This window comes from Hypomesus nipponensis, chromosome 9 (assembly GCF_054491055.1).
Source record: "Hypomesus nipponensis isolate SF chromosome 9, ASM5449105v1, whole genome shotgun sequence".
NCBI lineage: Eukaryota > Metazoa > Chordata > Actinopteri > Osmeriformes > Osmeridae > Hypomesus > Hypomesus nipponensis.
The window spans coordinates 19,756,482-19,776,203 of NC_140369.1; the positions used below are offsets into that span (position 1 = coordinate 19,756,482).

Consider the following 19,722-nt stretch of genomic DNA (forward strand, 5'->3'; position numbering starts at 1 on the left):
TGTTACGGTGTGGTACAGAGTGGACCCAAACGCAGTACAGATACGATTTAGTTAATTTATTCGGTGTAGTCCTGAGTTGTGGTCTTGTTTGGTGAATCAGCGGGTCGGCAGGCAGACAGGGATTGGGTTCTCGGATGACGATCCTGGGCACAAAGAAAACAGGTTTACAGAAGGCAAGTGAATCAAGCGATGCTTGCGGGTCAAAAGCGCATACTACCACAGTAGCTGTGACAACGATCTGACGAGGAGTGGTTGGAAAGCCGGGTTGAAGTAGGCAGGATGATGAGGTAATGGGCAGCAGGTGTATAGAGTCTTGGCAGGATAATCCAGGTGAACCAGCAGGGGGTGTAAAAGGGACAGGAACCAGGCCGTGGCCGTAACAGCAAAATGACCAAGTCTAGCTAATGTAGTAATCTAGTTACGATCTAGTAATAACAAGTAGTTAAAGTAAAATAAATATTCCAAGTATGTAAACCTGCCTTGGAAACAATGAAAACAACATTTGAAAACGATGTCGATGTTAAACAAACGTAGGTTGCCGCACATTCACAGGGTACATCTCAGAACAGACACACTCCAGCACTGTAGGCGGCGATAAAGCAATAGGTCTACTTTGCCGCATGCCATACAATCGGGAAGGAGAAGGCGCTGATTTTGAAGTTTGAAACGGAGTAGATTCGGAAGATGCGGGAGTGGCACAGCACGGAGTGACAGGGACACTGGATGTCTTGGTGATCCTGTCGTGCTGTGATCGAATATCATTTGATAGCTGCTGAAAATCTGGTCGTGGCATTCTGACCTGAAAATACACCGAAAACAGTAAGTGTGTACTATTCTATTGTTTATAATTGCCGAGCTAGCTCTTAAGTTTCCACTATCTCGTCTGCTTGCTAGCAATCCCAGTCAAAATATCAATTTCTAATAGAGTACTATAGGATTAAAAAAATCCTGTAAGAATTCCTGTCAGTGTCACCTATTTCTGTCAGCTATATAGCATGACAGCTTGCAAACGTTAGTTTTGGAAGCAGACTTACTTTCAGCAAGTTATAGCGTTCAACAACATAATTGTTAGCTGATGTCAGTTAACTTGCTAGCTACATGCAGGACAATCTTAGTTAGGTTTCGGTCTAACTACTATTCTAGGTGATTAACGCTTTAATGTAGTTTCAACTGTGCCCTTAAACTGATCTAATTTCACCAGGACATGTCGTCTGCGCTGAACCTGCAAAACCAGTTCCAGAGTCTGCGTGCACATGTAGAAGTCCTGAATAAAGGAATTGAACCACGTAAGTTAATATCAAGCTAACATGTAGCTATCAGGCACACCATACTCACAATAAAAATAATGACTTGCATTGACGCGATAAAAATAACTGATTAGTGTAATTTAGTGATTCCTTGTTACCCATCCACACGGTCCCAGAGAAATTAAAAGCAGTCTTGGCGGAAGGCTATGATGTAGAAACCCACTCCACAAGTTGCAAATTGTTGATTCATTCTTTTTTCTTTCTGCTTTGGAGTTTTTTTTCTTTACTTCAAAAATTATTTGAACTGGCTCTAAGCAATGCTTGAAAATAAACCATATACAATTGGGGGGACAGGTTTGTGAGCTTACTATCTCATACTGTTCCTTCTTATTTAAGAGTTCCTCCAGATGGCTTTGAACTTTGAAGACAGTCGTCGGAAGTGGTTGCAGGTAGACGAGGAACTAGGGGCATGCAAAGAGGTTCTGTCCAAAACAGAGACTGAGAGAGGAACCTTGGAGGTCAAACTAAAACATGCCCGAAACCAAGTGGACGTAGAAATTCGACGGCGTCAGAAGGCAGAAGCTGACTACGAAAAATTGGTTGGTATCAATGGTTAATTTTTTCATAAGATTATACAATTTTCAGAGCACGAGTGCCCATATACATGTTTGTGGCTGTGTGTAGGAGCGCCAGATCCAGTTGATCCGAGAGCTGCTAATCTTGGAGAGCACCAGCAGCAGTGTCCACCTCAGTGAAGAGCAGCGCTCTGCTTTGGCCTTTCTCAGTGCCCACTCTCAGGCAGCCCAGGCAGTCAAGGCCAACCTAAACAACAGCCGAAGGTGTGCTTCCCACAAGGCTGCTTAGCAACACCAATCAATTCCACAGTACCTAGCCAGTTTAAGTAAACAACAGAGGCTATGTAAAATCTATATAAAAGTATTGCTGTTTTTCGCCAAGCCAATTAAGGGACAAGATGGAGTCCTGGTTGATTATTGTCAGTTATTGTTTCCTGACTATAGATCTAGAAAAGCTTCTAGGCTCATACCCATAGATAAAACACTAGAACTGTCTAACTGCTGTTATTCCTAAACAAGGCCTCCATATCTTTTCAGGTTAACCACTATTGATGAATCCACATCAATACTGTCAGATATCAGCTATGACAAAACCGATGACTCCATGGTAAAATTACTTATACAGCATTATTGTCTGTGCAATTATAGGGGTATTACTTTTTAGCATGTGTTATATTACTGCTTTTTTCTTGACGCAGGACTGGGACTCCTCTGTTATGAGGACTGTGAGACTGAGGAAACGTCAGAGGCGGGTGAGTATAGTATAGTGGCTATTGTCTGCATAATACCGTACAAAAATGACCTGAAATGCCTTATTTCTCACACTTTTTGGGGTATCTTGGCTGCGTTCACTAACTGCACCGTTTAACATGACTGTAAAACATGACAGGATGATGAAATGTTTGAAAGAGGCCAGATGGAGCTCAAATTCCTCAGGTCTTTCACTAGAGGGAAGAGTTTCTTGTTATGCGTTTTTTAAAGGAAGAGTGGCAGAATTAAATTTGGCAGTGGAGGTAGAAGTTTAGGGAGGCTCTAAGCATCACTTCATTTATAAAGTAAACACAAAATATGCCTGTATTTTATATTACAGTATATAGGGTCAGTTAAAGAGAAAGTTCTCACTAAATTGGGTGTGGAAATTGTGTTCCAAAGTGGCGGTTCTGGCACATTGTGCGCTCAGGGCGAGTTTATAACTTGCATTCTGTGTGTAATGTTAGCTGTGTTATTTTAATTTGATCTATAAATAGACCCAACAAACGCACCACTCAAAAAAAAACTATTCATTCTTCATTTCATGTTGAAGCAAAAAATGAATTTACAAAAACTACAGCAGTATAGTCAGGAACTGAGGAGGGTACGTAGCTGACAGTTGAAGTGTACAGTCATACCCTTCTGATAGTTCTGTTAACTTTATAAATCCACAGCGTTCTTTAAGAAACCAAACCGATGGTCCTCCTCAGGTGATAAAGAAGCCTCGATCTACTGGGCACACATCAGAAAAGGTACTTAATTACTTTTTCAACAAACAAAAATGTCCTCCTGCAGCATGAAACATTCATATGATGACTATATTAGGATTTCAAAGTTTCTGTATTTAAGCAAAAACTGTAATTTTGATGTCAGAATAACCTAAATAATCCTAATAAATAGGATTTACTCTTTCATTGTATTGTTGCAGGGGAATGAGCCGCTAGTGGTCAAAATACCTGGCAATGGAGGCCCTGTTGAAGCTGTTTCCACCATTGAGACAATGCCCTACTGGACAAGAAACCGGACAAAGACTGGTTAGAACTGGTTATCTAACAAACCACTACTGTGATCCAACACAGTCTGAAAATGTGTGCGTGGTGACCTGTAAGTCTTGTTATATGGCTCTACTTTGATGTAACATGTTCTCTTCTCTACCAGCTCAAGTCTGGGAAGGTTCTACCACTGACCAATCAGAATGTGTTAGTGAGGCTCCCAGCACACCAATTAGTGATCCTCCATCACAAAGAAGACCCAAAGTCATCAGAGCAGGACCAAAACATGAATTCATGCCCAAAACAGTATGTTTTATACTGCCTTGTCTTTCAATGATTTTCAGTTCCATTTGGTTCCAGGTCAAAATATGTATTTATTGGTGCTATATGCTTAAGGGGTACTGACAAACTCAAGTCGATACCTCAATGTAGCAAAAAGATTATACCTTGCTTATACCTTGCTGTCTTGCACAGGTTATCAAGTCAGAATTCTGCGTGCCATGTGGTAGGAAGACCAAATTTGGGAAGCTCTACCTAAAATGCCAGGACTGCAGGATGGTGACACATCCAGAGTGTCGTGACAGATGTCCCCTGCCATGTAACCCCTCCACAGGTGGCACCCCTGTCAGGGCTGTAGAGGTAATGAAAATACAGGGTTAACATGCAAGGGTTTGGTGTGTTCAAATTAGGGCTGAACGATTTAGGAAAATAAGCTAATTGCGATTAATTTGACTAATATTGCAATTGCAATTTAATGTGATTATTATATGATTTATTATTAATAAATATAGATATATACCACTGATCTCCAGTCAGCAACTTAACACAAAGTTCAGAAAAATTAAGGAAAACATACTGCCTGTACCTCTTAGAAAATATTTAGGTAAATCAAAGCTAAACGTAGGCTAATAACATGCTTTGCAAAAATAACATGCGCTGTGGGGACCGTCGGAAATATTTAGAACTCACGAATCTAAAGGTTAATTCTTAAAAGAAAAAGAAACGCTGTCTGAAAATTTCTGATCCAGTCAGTAGCCTAACAAAAACAGTATGGCACTGACAGCCATAGTGATCCTTCTGTATGTGTATCACCCAGTAGCGGAGAGGGGGTGGGGGCGCAGTAAATCCCGGGCCCCCCACCCGAGGGGGCCCCACGATCTATGATTTAGTTTTTCTCTTTTCATAATTTCTCTTTGGCAACAAAACGTTGCCAAAAATTTTGTTTTTCCATATAGTTGTGTGCAATCTTTTCGCAAATATATCTGATTCCTTCTTTGTAGGTGAGATTATTATTTAGGCGCAGTGTTCCTGGGCTAGTTGTATGAACAAGGATTATCGTGATCATCAGGTGGTTTTAGATTCATTCCTGTTACTCCATCAAGCATGGGGATTAACTAAGACAATTTTAAATATAATAAAATAAATATTTTAAATATATATACATTTTCAATTTGTTTACATGACGTAGAGACGTAGTATACATACAGTAGGATAGACATTGAGTAAACTTTCGTAGTTTGAGCATCGCTTTACTGATTTCAGGAGAATTGCTGAGAAATTTGCTGCGTAGGAACACATTTTCAAGCGTTCATGAATTTGGCGGATGTCTTTTTCTTACATTGTTTTTCCAAAGCCCGTAAGAAACATTTCAGAAGAAACTTAAGAAAATGTTTGAGAATGAGGCCCATTGTCCCTTTGCCACGCACACTTGGAGAAAGTTGAAGGTGTCCATTTGGCTACTGTGTTTCAAGGTACATTGCTTATACCTTGTCTTTGTCTTGGCCTTGAAGTGGAGGCCCTAGGCTCAGGGGGAGGAAGAAGTTCCTCTTCCTGCTGAGTTTAACACCATAGCAATTTAATCAATTGAGTCATATTTGAAATGAGCACTTTAAGGACTTGTGTCTTATGTTGAGACCACCACCATTAGTAATACATTACAGACACTTCAATCACAGCCACACGTTCACACACTCTCACCATCTGTGTTGCAAGTGGTACATAAAACTCAAAAGTGTACCCCCAAAATGAGCAGGCAGACACAGTTTTCTGATCATCTAGGACCTCCACTTGAGAAAGTAAATGGTATATTTGATCAATTTTCAGCAACCACATATGGCATACATACTGGCGTATGACTATTAGTTTCACTGCTACCTCTGTATGGCACAGTGGGGCGACAGTGGGTGGTGGCAGCAACACCACTGTATTTCCTATCACTGCAGAGAACAGTAATACATTTCACTCCTACAATATTCATAAATAATTGTTGAATGAACATGGTCACATAGATAACTTGAAACATGCATATGCCTGGGCTTTCAACCTGCTGCCACCAGGGTCTGAAGAAATGCCCCCTTCCATCATGGGGGGACCCTTATAACTGGAGAGGGCCAGCTCCTCGGCAGGATGAAGTCCTGTGGAGGAGCCCCTCCCCCCCAGTTGCCTATTTTTTCTTCCTGTTGGCTGCAAGCAATTTCATTGTTCTATAGGCCTTTTTTTGCTATACAATAACCTACAAAAGGGACTAATTCAGGCTATTCAGCCTTGTACTTGTTGGCCTTAAAATATGTGCAAGTATTCCCTACTGGTACTTACCGTTTTGAATTTGAAACATTTAGATCAGTGATCCTATCGGGTGTTATTTAGCTTATTTGACACACTGGTGTTCAGCATTTTAGTTATGCATCGTACATGGCTTTGTGGTGTTTTTAGGACCAAATTAGGTTGGTGGTGTTAACCCGTAAAGTAGCAACGTTAGCCAGGCAGGTTTTGCACAATACTTGACACTGCGCAGCATCTTTTTTTAAAGGCAGAATTGGCAAAGTGTCTGTAGTGTCAGGTTCTGTCAAGGCTAAGGCCATCGTACAGGTCAAAGTAAAGTGTATGGCAGGCCGTTAGGGCCAAAACGTGTAATTTAACGTTTGTGTACAGACATTCAAAGCGGCTGTGTACACCATCTATGCTTCCACGCTATTGGTTGGTCTCAACATACCCAGAGATGGGCAAAATACATCAAAATATATTTTGACACAAGACCCCTCAAATAAATGTATTAAAATAAACTACAAAATACTTGTGCCAGAAAATGTAACAAAATAAAATACATGTATTCTGTATTTAAAATATAGGAAATATAGGGAATCAGATGGCTGAGCGGTGAGGGAGTAGGGCTAGTAATCAGAAGGTTGCCGGATCGATTCCCCGCTGTGCCAAATGACGTTGTGTCCTTGGGCAAGGCACTTCACCCTACTTGCCCCGGGGGGAAGGTCCCTGTACTTACTGTAAGTCGCGATGTTGTTTTGACCATGGAAAGAAGAGGTCCGAGTGTTGTGGGCCGACATTTAGTTTGCACCGACGGCCAACCAAAGTTGAGGATCTGCGTCCCTGGCTGAAGGCGCTGAATACAAAAACATTTTAAACACTGAAGTTTCCTTTTGTCTGCTCGTATCACTTGCAACATACGTGTGTAATAAGAGATAAACTAGCTATATTTGGTGGCCAAGCCGCAAAGCCACTTAAGTGTTTCTACCTTTTCTTCTTATTCTTCTTCTTATTAATCATCTTCCTCTCCCATTGAAGTCTATGGCAGCCCCTAGAACTGTATGGTAAAAAGTGGCACACTCTTTCAGGACAGTCCCTTCTTTCTTTTCACCAAGTTTCATGTCTCCCATTGGAGCTCTCTAGAAATCAACACCAAACTTGGTATGACTTTGAACCCTCATCTGAGGATGTCCAAACAATTTGGTGTCATGTGATCACTAGGCGTGGCCGCAGAATGCAAAAATGTGTTTTGGCCAATAACTGTTGATTTGTTTGCCTTTATTAAGTGATTCCTTTGTCTCATGATATCTTGGGACATCCTGTGTGTCACATGATAACTTGTGATAACAGCCAAATTGATGCGGCCGCCATTTTGAATTACTGAAAAAAAGTTTTTTCTTTACTCCTCCTACAAATGTTTTCCAATCTTCACCAAGTTTGACAGGAATTATCTTCAGACCAAGCCTCACAAAAGCCATCACATGTTTTTGGGATTTTCAAAACCGTTTGCCCGGTATCAAAATGTGCTGTTAAGGCAGCAAATCTTTGATGGATTCACACCAAACTTGTTGCGTGTAGCGTAATCCTCTTCTGAGGATGTCTAAAATGTTTTCTGGGTAATTTGACTGCCTGGCCACCTCATTGCTATATTGTAGTATGTTTTAGTGTTCTAAATTTATGATATTAGTAGATACAAGATTTACCAAATGTATGGGCATGGCTGTGAGCAAAACAACTGCTGCAGTGCATCTAAATGTAATGTAAAGCTTTTGAAACAACGCACCAATCAAATCATTTAATAGATGCATCTTTCTAATTGCCATTAGATAGATTACTTACCTATCATGTAAGTTTTAACATGTTGCATAAAGCTTGTATTTAAGACCCTAGATGAAAAAGTTGTTACTATTTATTATTACAGCACAACTTGTGTAATTTGTCACACATACATTTGCAGTTCATGGCTAATAGCAGAGACCTGATGTAAAAACTAGTGCCTCAAGTGGATAAACAAGAAGCTAACGTTCTACTGCTAACAATTAGCCTGGTTGCCAGCCCAACTTCGCCCCGCCCACAAAAGAATTTGGTCGGGAAGTTGGGTCTGGAGCGTCTCGTATTGGGAACAACTATAGAAAACCAGGATCTGGGCGGACCAACAAAATTGTCAGGGGGGGGTTTAAACGATGATGGACAGATGATCAATAGTAACGTAATCAACAACGTCACAAAAGAGCACTTGTGTTGAATTTGTTTTCAACAAACATATTACGTTGCTCTGATTGGTTGTTGGTCTATCCAATTGAGCGAACAGGCATTTGTTTTATGAGTTTGATTGAAACACGCCGCATAGTCACAGCCCAACGGAGAGTTTTCAGACTCATATTCTGACTAGAATTATGATGTCAGGCTAGCTAACAATGTTAGCTGGTCGGTTTTGACTGTAAAATTAATCACACGACTGAATTCTAGAGGACCTAAGCTTTCAAACAAGGTATAGCAAATGCATATGCCCTGCAGTGAAATCGTTAGAACATCTTATGTTTGTGGCTAATGTATTCTACACCTGCTTATTGCAGCACAGCAGAGCACAGGGCAGCGATCTGACCGGCAAACAAATTATATAAACACTTAAAAGTCGTTTTCAAGCCATCAAGTGAAAGTGTGTATTGTTGACTTGTTGTAGCACACAAACATAGCACATCTGGCACACATCCACCTAATTATTTAATATTTTAGCAGCGGGACTTCTCGGCAGTTCTCCATTGAATTGAATGATATCCCCGGTAAACCGCTAGGGCCAATACAACGGAAATGCAAAAATATGGAAAAAGTGGGCGGGGCGGAATAAGGTCAATATAATGTACACAAAGCTGGTGAACCCAACAAAAAGAAAGAACGGTCAAAGAACTGGCTTAGTTACAGACAGTGTAACTAAGCCAAGCTATTAAAAGACAACAACTTGATTGATTATGTTACATAATCAATACATATACAGCACTAGTCAAAAGTTTGGACATTCATACACAAACACTGAGGCATCAGAGGATGAGTAGGCACACACGCACTGAGGCATCAGAGGATGAGTAGGCACTCTCTCACTCACTCACCTAAATCAATATAAGCTGTACAGGGGAAACTGAAGCATCATATTATTCAACTTTCTTTACAAAAAATAAACTTTCCAACTTTCCAACCACTGAGTAGCCAATTTAGTTACCTTTAAGAACCATTAACTTTTCAAATATTTCTGGGGTTAACCGCCTCCTATGCAGATGTAATATTATTCCTGCAAACGAGAACAGTCAGTCTCTCAACCGGAGCTGAAGAGGGGAAGGTTGTGTTAAATTGAACAAAAAGGAGCTTGATAAGTGGGTACTGCTGAAGAGAAAGGTATTTTCTGGTGTCCTCCAGAAAACGAAGGGTCTCTAACTCAGCTTTGATCTGAATACTGAACTTGTGAACTGTTTCTTGATTTGTCAAGAAAAGTATTTTTGAGTATTTTAAATACAAAATTACTCCATAAAGTATTTTGTTACAAACTACATTAGATTTATCGGCCCTATCAAATTGGCATCCATTTTGGCGTCTCACGCTCGCCATCGACTCAAAACGTAACGTTAACCTACTACTCTTTAGCCGGCTTGCAAGCCCAAACAAGTGTGTGCGGCGTGTCTGTTGTTTTGTTTCCGGTCTAGCTAGATCCGGTGTGGTGTTGTAGTTTTTCTAACATCAGTAGTTGCTGCAACAGCATGTGAAAAAAGTTTGCTTGGCAAAAACAACATTAATCGCGCGGAAAAAAATTGACGCCGTTAAAATGGGTTTGCGTTAACGCCGTTAATAACACGTCAAAGTGACAGCACAGCACTATTTGATATTCAACAGACATTCATATTTGTACTTCTGTTCAGGCTCTGCGTCATACTTCAGGACCGGGGTAAAAGAGTAGTACAGCCCGAATGTTTCTTCGATATCTTTGTCAAAATCGACTATACAAACTTCAAACTTGTTGCACATTCTTCTACTACTAGGTTGTCCAACCTTTGGTTTGGTGATAAAGTTGATAATAGATTAACCCATAAAGAGTAAGTATAAAACTAGTAGTAACTATAAAGAGTTAAGGGGTCATGGTCAAATAAAGGTCAAAGGTCAAACAATGTATTATATGAATGTGCAACAGGTCTGAAGTTTCTGTGGTCAGTTTTGACAAAGATATTGAGGATATTGATATCTGAAAGTTGGCGTTTTCTTTGATTTATTGGCTATTGGTAATCAATAATCAACTTTATCACCAAACCAAAGGTTGGACAACTTGGTCAGTTAGTAGTAGAAGAATGTGCAGCAAGTTTGAAGTTTGTATGGTCGTTTTTGACAAAGATATAGAAGAAACTACTGTAACTTAAGATATTGAAGCTGTACTACCCTCTTATACCGCGGTCCCTAAATATAATGCAGAGCAAATCGTGAATGCAATTAATCGTTCAGCCCGAGTTCAAATGTAAGTATGTTTGGTGAGCTCATAAAAAATTCTTAACGCAATTTTGGTATTTTGGGGATGCTCTGGCTCTAACTGAGCCTGTAGGGGATCAGAACACAAGGTTGTGATGTACAGATAAATTAAATATCCAAGAGTTAAAACTACCTCTCTTTAAGATACATAGATTGTATTTCCAAATTAATAAGCATATTTGGAACACACAATTCATAATGGAAAATATCTGGATTTGTTTTCAATCACCGGTGGTTAGGCCACCCTGGCAGACTACGCTCCATCCACCTTCCCCATGGTCCCACCCCTAGTGATTTGCTGTGTCAAAGAGATTGAACAAAGAGGTCTGCATGAGGTAAGGTGCCAGTTAATCATGAAAATCACAAATTACTCCTGGGGAGAATTAAGTCATTTGTTAATTTGACATACATTTATCTGTTTTCCATGACAGACTTCATGAAAATACATTTTAAAGGGTTCATATTTTTTAGGGTTAGTCAACCATGGCCTGAACCATTCACAGTAAGGTCTGAAAATGAAGTTGTGTAACTTTTCTTAAAATCTTTAATGTTTTAAGGTTGGCTTGTACCGTGTCTCAGGCTCTGAGCGCACTGTCAAGGAGCTTAAGAAGCTGTTCCTGCAAGGAAAGACTATGCCACCGCTTGGCAAGGTGGAGGACATTAACGCCATCACAGGCCTCCTCAAGGACTTTCTGAGGAGCCTCCCGGAACCTCTGCTCACCTTCTGCCTCAACCGCGCCTTCATGGAGGCAGCAGGTTACTCAGAACTTTGCTAAATTATAATTTTCTCTTCAATAGGTTTGTTGTATCAAAGAATAAATAAAAAAAAGTCATTATGAACGGAATCCATGCAGACTAGTTACATTGATTATTTTCAAGTAAATGTAATCCTTATTGTTCTTAATTTTTCCCTGTTTATCCACAGAAATCCAAGATGATGGTAACAGTCTTTCGTTGATGTACCAGACCATCAGTGAGCTACCTCAACCCAACAGAGACACTCTGGCCTTCTTGATGGTCCATCTTCAGAGGTTACACACTTTGTTACTACTAAATTGTCGTTCTTTGGGGACTGTGTAAAATTGCTGTAAAATAAATTTGGTGTGCATGGCCCTAAGCAGTTGATTTCAATTCACAATCCATTTACAATCCTGCTGTTACCACCCAGGTGTACCTAATTGCATTCACATGAGAACTCCAGATTTTACAAGGCTTAATACCAAAAAAGAAACGTGTTTGAACGTCTATTCCTAAAACATTTACCTCCCAGGGTAGCCCAGTGTGTGGACACCAAGATGAACATCACCAACCTGGCCAGAGTGTTTGGACCAACCTTGGTAGGCCATGCTGTCCCTGACCCAGATCCCATGACCATCCTGCAGGACACCAACAGGCAGCCAAGGGTATGTTACTATGTAGATGTACCCAATATGTAGTATTTCAAGCATGTCATCTAGAAGAAAATACAATTATATTCCTAATTAATTCATGGAAAAGTTCAATATTCTTTAGTAACAAATCTTAACGTTTCTAATTAATTAAAATATATATATATATTTTTTTTTATGTGTGCAGGTGATTGAGCGTTTCCTAAGCATACCAGCAAAATATTGGAACCAGTTCGCATTTGACCAAGCACACAAAGTTGTCATGGACAATGCAAATTACCACAACACTCGAGAACAGAAAGGTAATTGTCATCCTTTTTTGATGGAATGTTCTATTTTTTGTATGCATTTGCTAAGTAACAACTAGACTGGGGAAATGCCAAATCTTTTGTGTATAGAGTAGGGCTGTCAAAGTAAACGTTAATAATGCGTAAAATAGTGCCGTTAACACGGGTTTCTTTTTGACCCTGAGAATCACCTGTTGTCACATGACTTCGACTGCCGATGGTAGCTGAATGATGGAGAGAACGCTTTTAGATGGGAAGTTCCATTTCAAAAAGTTGCAAGACGGTTTGGTTGACAAAACTAAGGCTGTGTGTACTGATTGTCCGGCTGAGTTTAATTATCACCGGAGTACATCCAGCCTAAACTATCACATGTAAGCAAAGCACGCTGCAGCAGCGTTAGCAGCGGCAGCGTCGGCAGCGTTAGCAGCAGCAGCTTTAGCAGCAGCAGCGTTAGAAGCAGCAGCAGCGTTCGCTCCAGTAATATATGGCAGACAACACTCGAAGAAGCGAGCAGCTGACTGGGTTCAACAAAATATAAACTGTATTGTTCAATATTAAGGTCGAGCAGCTGACTGGGTTCAACAAAATATAAACTGTATTGTTCAATATTAAGGTCAATCTGTGGTTTCTGAAGTATGTTTGAGTGAGATTTGAATATTATGGAGCAGGATATCGTAGTAGGCTATAAGACAACATGTCTTAAATGTATTTCATATTCCAGAACAAGTCTAATTTTGTGGATGTTTATTATACAGCAGTATAAATGAATGAATAAAACACCCTCACAATTTAAATTGTGTTCCATCTGAACTTGATACATGGACATTATCATCCAGTTAGGCCTATTTGAAGTTAAGTACACCCTTTTAATGTTATTTCAACAACAAAAATCATTTATTGGGGTACATTTTTTTAGATTAAATAGATTTTAATTTTTTTGATTAATAGCGATTAATCATATGAAATAATGTGATTAGCAATTACATATTTTAATCGCTTGACAGCCCTAGTATAGAGTCAAATATGTAATGGTTTAATATGAAACAATGTTAATATCAGGTTATGTATGAATTCTATACAACAATCAGTTAGTATGTTGGGACCAGTGACCACTCCAGAGCACCAGATGACTAAAACGGCATCGTCCAGCTCCTTGTCCCAGCGCATGAGGCAGACCTTGTCTGGCACCACCATGTAAGAACACTTATACTCCTTCATTTATTTATTAATGTTTGTGATTTTTTTCCCACTGTAATATCTTACAATGCTATTTCCTCTTCTCCTTCCCCTTGTACAGTTAAATACAGTATGTTAACTCTTTTATTTTTATTTATTTACAGATTTGGAAGCAAGATCAAACCAGCGTCAGTCTCAAGTCACCAAGTGAACTTTTTTGCCTCTCCTTTACCCAAATAGGTTCAGAGACAGAAGTATCAAGTCTTAAAGCAATCATGTGGATACTACTGCAATTTAAATATATTATACTTTTATACTTTATACTTTATATTTGTATTACTAATGTCATGATGTACTAAACACTACTGATCTTTTTATATCTTAGACACTTTTATCAAGCTTTTGGTCAATTTAATGATGTATTTTTACAACTTATAACTACTAAGGTGGTGTGAGTAAATGTAAATAACACTTAATCTGATAGAAAATTTGTTTTGCCTCCTGTTTGCTTTGGTCTGAATTTACTCTCACAGGGTTTTACGCTAGGACATTTGCCGACTTAAAATCAAGCAAGCACACTGCAGATGGTTTGACATTACCTCAATTATTTGTCACACATTGATTGGGCATACATATAGCACAAAAAAGCTTCCCAAAACAGTGCAGCCTAATACCTCGGAAAACATGTAACCTTGTAAATCTGTACTTATGAACATAAAAATAGACAGGCTTATTGTACAAGACCATTGTACAAGTTTTCCTACATCCCATACCTCTACTAATCATGCTATTGTAGCTATCCACTTTCAAAATGTATTGTTGGTACTTGTATTCCTACACTGACAATATACAGTATAGTACCTGTGTGTAAAATGTTGCACTAGTACTACAGTCCTATATAGTAGGTCCCATTACATAGAACATCTGATACAGTTCACAAAAAATACCAGGATGACCTATTGCATCCTGTAAAATGTATTTTAAAATGTGCTGTCAGTGTACAACATGTAATACATATATATTAAGTTACAGAAGTTAGTTTGTGCCTTTTTATGTTGATGCAGCACATGGACGACAGATGGATGTAGCATTCTCCAAACCTGTGGTTGTTATCAGTAAGTAATGTGCTACCGCGTCTGAAATGTAGAAAATTACATTGAGGAATACATTGACAAACTAAGTTGATACTGGAAGAAGCCATATTGTAAAAACATTCTGTAATTGTCATGTTAATAAATCAACTGAGAACCAATAATTAATCCTAAATTTACAAGTTGGACAACTATGCATGTATTTATTACTGAACAATTATGGATGTAATTAATTTATTGCGTAGACTTTTTTGTATTTTTTTTTACAAAATTAAATCTAGGTGTAAATGTTTTTTTTAATCAATCAAAACATTCCCAGTTTGTATAATACATATAGTTCCGCTAGGCATTGTTTGAGATCCATGATTTTGAGTAATTTCATAGTGACAGTTCATATAGATAATTGATATTTACTGTACAGCATGTGCAAGTTTAAATTTCCTTTTCAAGTTTAAAAAGTAAAGTCATGCTAAGAATCTCTTATTGGCCAAAAAAACTATTAATTGAAGCCATAACGTTATCACCTGGGCACTTTTGATAAAAATGCAATCGGTAAAAGTCCGGTAGATTCTGTAATCAATTAAACTATTGCACAGTGCCTGTGATGCAGTTGGTGCTTAAGATGTCAGTGGAATACAAATACAGATTACTTGAACTATACATGGTGCACAGTGCCTGTGATAATATTGGTGTCCCACAGATGTCTGGAATGCAGTGCTGGAAAATCTTTTGACAACTGCACCTTTTTTCTTTAATAAAAAAAACGTATTTAAAAAACTTTGAGAAAGACTGTTTTTAGTGAGGAACAGAAGGGTAAGATTTGAGACCACTGCAATTTTTCCCCTTCTGTTCCTCATTCAAATGTCCTTTTCAATATCTCAAATGTCTGTGATGCAACTGGTGATGACAGTTACCATATTTCTTCGATTGCACGCTGCGGTGTTTATTACACTGAACATTTTTGGTGCAGCGTTTATTCGAGGGTGACGTTTAATTAGTAAGAGAGATTTAGTGAATTGTAGCTGTAGTGAGGCCATAGACAAACAAAGAATAACACAAAGCCTAGTGTAAAAGTGAAGCCGTGCGTGTCTACATTGTATAGAAATCTGAAGCAGCATGCAGAAACGTTCTTACACTTCCAGCTTTCAAACAGAAAGCTGTGCAGAAAGCACTCACCAGCAGCAACAGATCTGTAGTAGTGATGGGAAGTTCGGATAATTTTACTGACTCGGTTCTTTTAATCTCGTTCAGCAAAACAAACAAATATTTTTTCGAGTAATTCGTTCATTTCAACGGGGGGGGGGGCGGGTAAAAATTTCAAAACCTATAATTATCACTGTGGGTGCGCGCCTAAGCCGTTTTCCTGAGCGCCTATGACCAATCCCGAGCGGCGAACAGTGCGTTCACACTGCAGCGGAGCGGGTGGTGTGGGGCGTCGGCTTCCAATTCATTTTCAATGAAACCAGGTGTTGACGCTCGCGTAGGGCATGACTGGGAAGGCGAGCAGAGTGTTGAATTTTTTTATCAACTTTATGTAAATGAGGAGCATTTTCTAGAAACATTTTCTAGGTTAGGGTTAGAAACTGTACACACTCACCAGTGTTGCCAGGTTTTCGGTTTTGCCGCAGGTGGAATTTGTCCGCTGGTTTGGGTAGACGTCCACTGGTTTGGGTAGACGTATTGCATGCCAATTACATGAATATCTTTCTATAAAAATCCATATTTTAAATGAAATAATTTATTTATACCCAAATCCTACCAAACTGACTACAGATCAGCATGAAGGCCTACACACATAGACATAGGACACGCCCACATACACACACGCACTGAGCATGTACACACGTGCCTAATGCTCTCAGTCTCCTGAGAAAACCTCCTGAAAACTGCTTTTAATGTTGGCATACTAAACAATTTGTTACTTTGTAGATATGACAATACATTTGGCAATGATAGCAATGCTGTTGGACTTTGAAAGCAGTGTATATGGTTAGGCAGGGGCATATTTTGAGTTCTGATATTGGGCTGGTTTTGGGGCTGGTTTTATTGGCCATTGGGCTGGTTTTGTCACACAGACCTGGCAACCCTGACACACACCCAATCTTGTTTTATTGAACTTAGTCCGTAAATCACGATAGGCGCGGCCATCCGCGTATTCTAATTTCCGGTTCAGATAGGCTACTTTCCGCTTTATAAAGGTACTAAAAGACTGTCTTAAACAGGCTCTGGTACTAATTTAAGGCTACTAGCCGCTTCTCAAACCTTGGCTCGCCGGCGAGCCAGAAACGCTGCGCCCCCTCCCTCAGTGAGAACGCACTCAATTCAAAAAAATAATTATTTTCGACTTGTACACATGTTATACATCGTTGGAAAGCTACGATTCTTTTGCTTCCATTGAAATAAACCAATTCAAGCTCAACTCGCAACAGAAAGTACAATCAACGTCTTTGTCCGGTGACCGTTCATTCAACAATGCCAGAGAAAAAAGTTGTACTTACCTACGATTACTTAGGAATATTCCAGGTATGCACACAACTCATCAAAACCTCATCTGCTTACATTCCGGGGGGTCCAAAGTATCAAACCATGTCGAGTAGTTGTCCAAACAATGAATTATATCCACACATAGCCACGATCTTGTTGCTTCATTGTTCCATCGTCAAAAAATGTTTTTGATTTGTGTCACAAATAATCGCTCATAGCTACTCATGTGAGTACACTAGAAACCCGGGAATAGTTTTAAAATGGCCGCTACACTCTGACCTTTTGATAGACACCTATTGGTCGAGCCAATAGGAGCTTCCATGCCCCGGTGACAGACCTCTAAAGCCAACCAGGTCTGTGCGTCCTGCCCCCCCCGCCCCCTCTACACGATTTTTTTCTAACTGGCTTAGACTGGCACTGAAATGAGCTAGGTATCCTTGTAGCTTAGCGCTAGCTGTAAATGGCGATACCCCATATGCCAGGGTTTGTGGAGCCTTCAAAATAAAAGTCGATTGCGCAATATGTCAGTGTTCTTTGTGCGCCAATCCTGGGAATCAGATAAAGCACTCCAATGTGTTCATGCTTCAGTTTTTGTGTTTCAGTAATACTAATGAGGGATTAAGCTGTTATATATGATAGTTCTAAGTACCACCTTTCATTAGAGATAACAATTATACCTTTTTATCCTAAGAATTTGACCTTGGTTACAAGGGTTTTCTGGAGTCTCCAAAAGGCCCTTTTAGAAAACGCATGGATGTACTCTTATAAAAACATGTGTCAAATATGAATATATTGTGGTATTATGTTTGACTTTTGATCTGAATTGGGTAAGGCTTCAACCTGTGGTCCAATGCTGTCTTCCAGCTAATACCTACCACCTCTAGGCCTCTTCAGGCCTCTGTTTTCAACACAAAATCTAAGCGGAAATATAAACTTTCACTTTCCTTGTGTTCAAGCTTCTATTACTCAACACCAGTAGGACTGACAGGGGTCCTGACAACAAGGAAAATAACTTCAGAAAGTCAGCTTTCAAAAGAGTCCATTTACATGCATGTACTCCAAATGGTTCAAGAACAGCAGTCAATATACTTTGGGTATGCTATTTAGGCGTTTTTGGGCACATTTAACAGGATCCAAAAGGGTCTAGAGATGCCCAGCGTTAACTCTGTAGTTCGTGGGTGCCATAACAGCTGCAGAAAACGGAATCAGACCCTGTATTATCATTGTTTTGACCATGGAAAGAAGAGGTCCAAAGTTGAGGATCAGCGTCCCTGGCTGAAGTTGCTGAATTAAACATAATAAGAGATAAACTAGCTATATTACAGTATGTTTTAGTGTTCTCAATTCATGATATTAGTAGATACAAGATTATAACCAAATGTATGGGCATGGCTGTGAGCAAAACAACTGCTGCAGTGCATCTAAATGTAATGTAAAGTTTTTGAAACAACGCAATAAAATTATTTAATAGATGCGTCTTTCTAATTGTCATTAGGAGGGAAGATTACTAGTGCACACACTATAAATCATGTACTTTTTAACACGTTGCATAAAGCTTGTACCAAAGACCCTCAATGAAAAAGTTGTTACTTTTTATTATTACAGCACAATTTGTGTAATTGTCACTCATACATTTGCAGTTTATGGCCAATAGCAGAAACCAGGGGGGTGTTCCATCAATGTCGATTAAGGCAAAGCGAGACTTATTTCGCCAAGTCTCACTTACTTTAGCAAGAGTTCCGTTCCATTAAGGTGGATTATTCTAGTTCTAGCTACGTAACCAAGGTTCGGAACTAGCCTGATCCGTGTCAGGCTAAAAGTCAAGCTAAACTAAGATGTGTTGCAAATAGTTTCAAACAGCGAAACAGAATCTCAAAAGACAGTTCTGTCGAGTAAATTCCTGCGCGCAAAGCACTTTAGTGCTCGGAAACGTAAATTCAGACTTTTTGAAGTGCAGACATGAATGATTCGCTTGTTTAGGCCTACTTCATCTCCAAAACATATATTGATTTAAATTAACAAGTTAAGGAATAATGTCACTTTATCTGTTTTCAAAAGCCAGACTAGATTTACAATCCTTACAAATGTAAATGACCATGGTAAACACCCCAAATCAAGACAACATAAAATATGTGTCTTGTAGTCTACTCGCTGTGAAATATTTTACTGTTGGTTGTTCTTCTACAGGTACAATTTTGCATTTTTTGTGGTTCATGTTGTTTTAATTTGTAACTTGGGTCTTCCCTTTGGCACTTGTTTTTCACAATGTATGCTTCATGTTTTGGCTGCTTGCAATGTTTGGGACTACCTCGTTGTTATGTGACCTATGCTCTTTTGTAAAGCTCTCTCTTGGAAGTCGCTTTGGATAAAAGCGTCTGCTAAATGCATAAATGTAAATGTGTCGCCAAATCTTCAGCTCTTATAGGTGTGTAAAGACAATAGACAACTGATTAAGACAAAGACACAAAGACAAAAAGAGTAGTTCATTGCATAACGGGGTGTAAAGATATATTGAAAATATATTTTCAATACATCTTTATATTATACATTATTTATTTATAAACAACACAATTATTTTTGACTCTTTATTTTCGGTTTCACTTTCATCGCCAGTTTTTCTCTTTTATTGTCTGCCCTCCGGGTTTTCCTACACTTGTTATGTAGCCTACCGCCACATCCTTGCCT

General features: G+C 39.2%; 1 protein-coding gene and 1 long non-coding RNA gene across 3 annotated transcripts; one reads left to right on the plus strand and one right to left on the minus strand.

The window, feature by feature from the left end:
- Positions 1 to 37: 37 nt before the first annotated feature.
- On the minus strand, positions 38 to 17,260 carry LOC146273432 (uncharacterized). Its single transcript, XR_014766578.1, has 3 exons — positions 17,052 to 17,260; positions 11,875 to 12,064; positions 38 to 143 (listed from the first exon to the last, which is right to left on the minus strand). It is a non-coding gene; the product is annotated as an uncharacterized LOC146273432 (long non-coding RNA).
- On the plus strand, positions 658 to 15,286 carry LOC146273433 (rac GTPase-activating protein 1-like). 2 transcript variants are annotated; one of them, XM_084704990.1, is made up of 17 exons: positions 661 to 819; positions 1,202 to 1,286; positions 1,644 to 1,846; positions 1,932 to 2,086; positions 2,360 to 2,429; positions 2,521 to 2,574; positions 3,247 to 3,324; positions 3,501 to 3,606; positions 3,731 to 3,870; positions 4,039 to 4,203; positions 10,851 to 10,946; positions 11,169 to 11,367; positions 11,537 to 11,642; positions 11,882 to 12,014; positions 12,187 to 12,301; positions 13,375 to 13,480; positions 13,627 to 13,783. In XM_084704990.1, the coding sequence occupies exons 2-17, from the start codon at positions 1,205 to 1,207 to the stop codon at positions 13,700 to 13,702; spliced, it is 1,884 nt and encodes a 627-aa protein (XP_084561116.1). In that variant the 5' UTR covers positions 661 to 819; positions 1,202 to 1,204; the 3' UTR covers positions 13,703 to 13,783. The 2 variants fall into 2 exon arrangements, with proteins under 2 accessions (XP_084561117.1, XP_084561116.1); XM_084704991.1 differs by lacking the exons at positions 13,375 to 13,480; positions 13,627 to 13,783 and adding an exon at positions 14,527 to 15,286 and having other exon boundaries at positions 658 to 819.
- Positions 17,261 to 19,722: the final 2,462 nt, after the last annotated feature.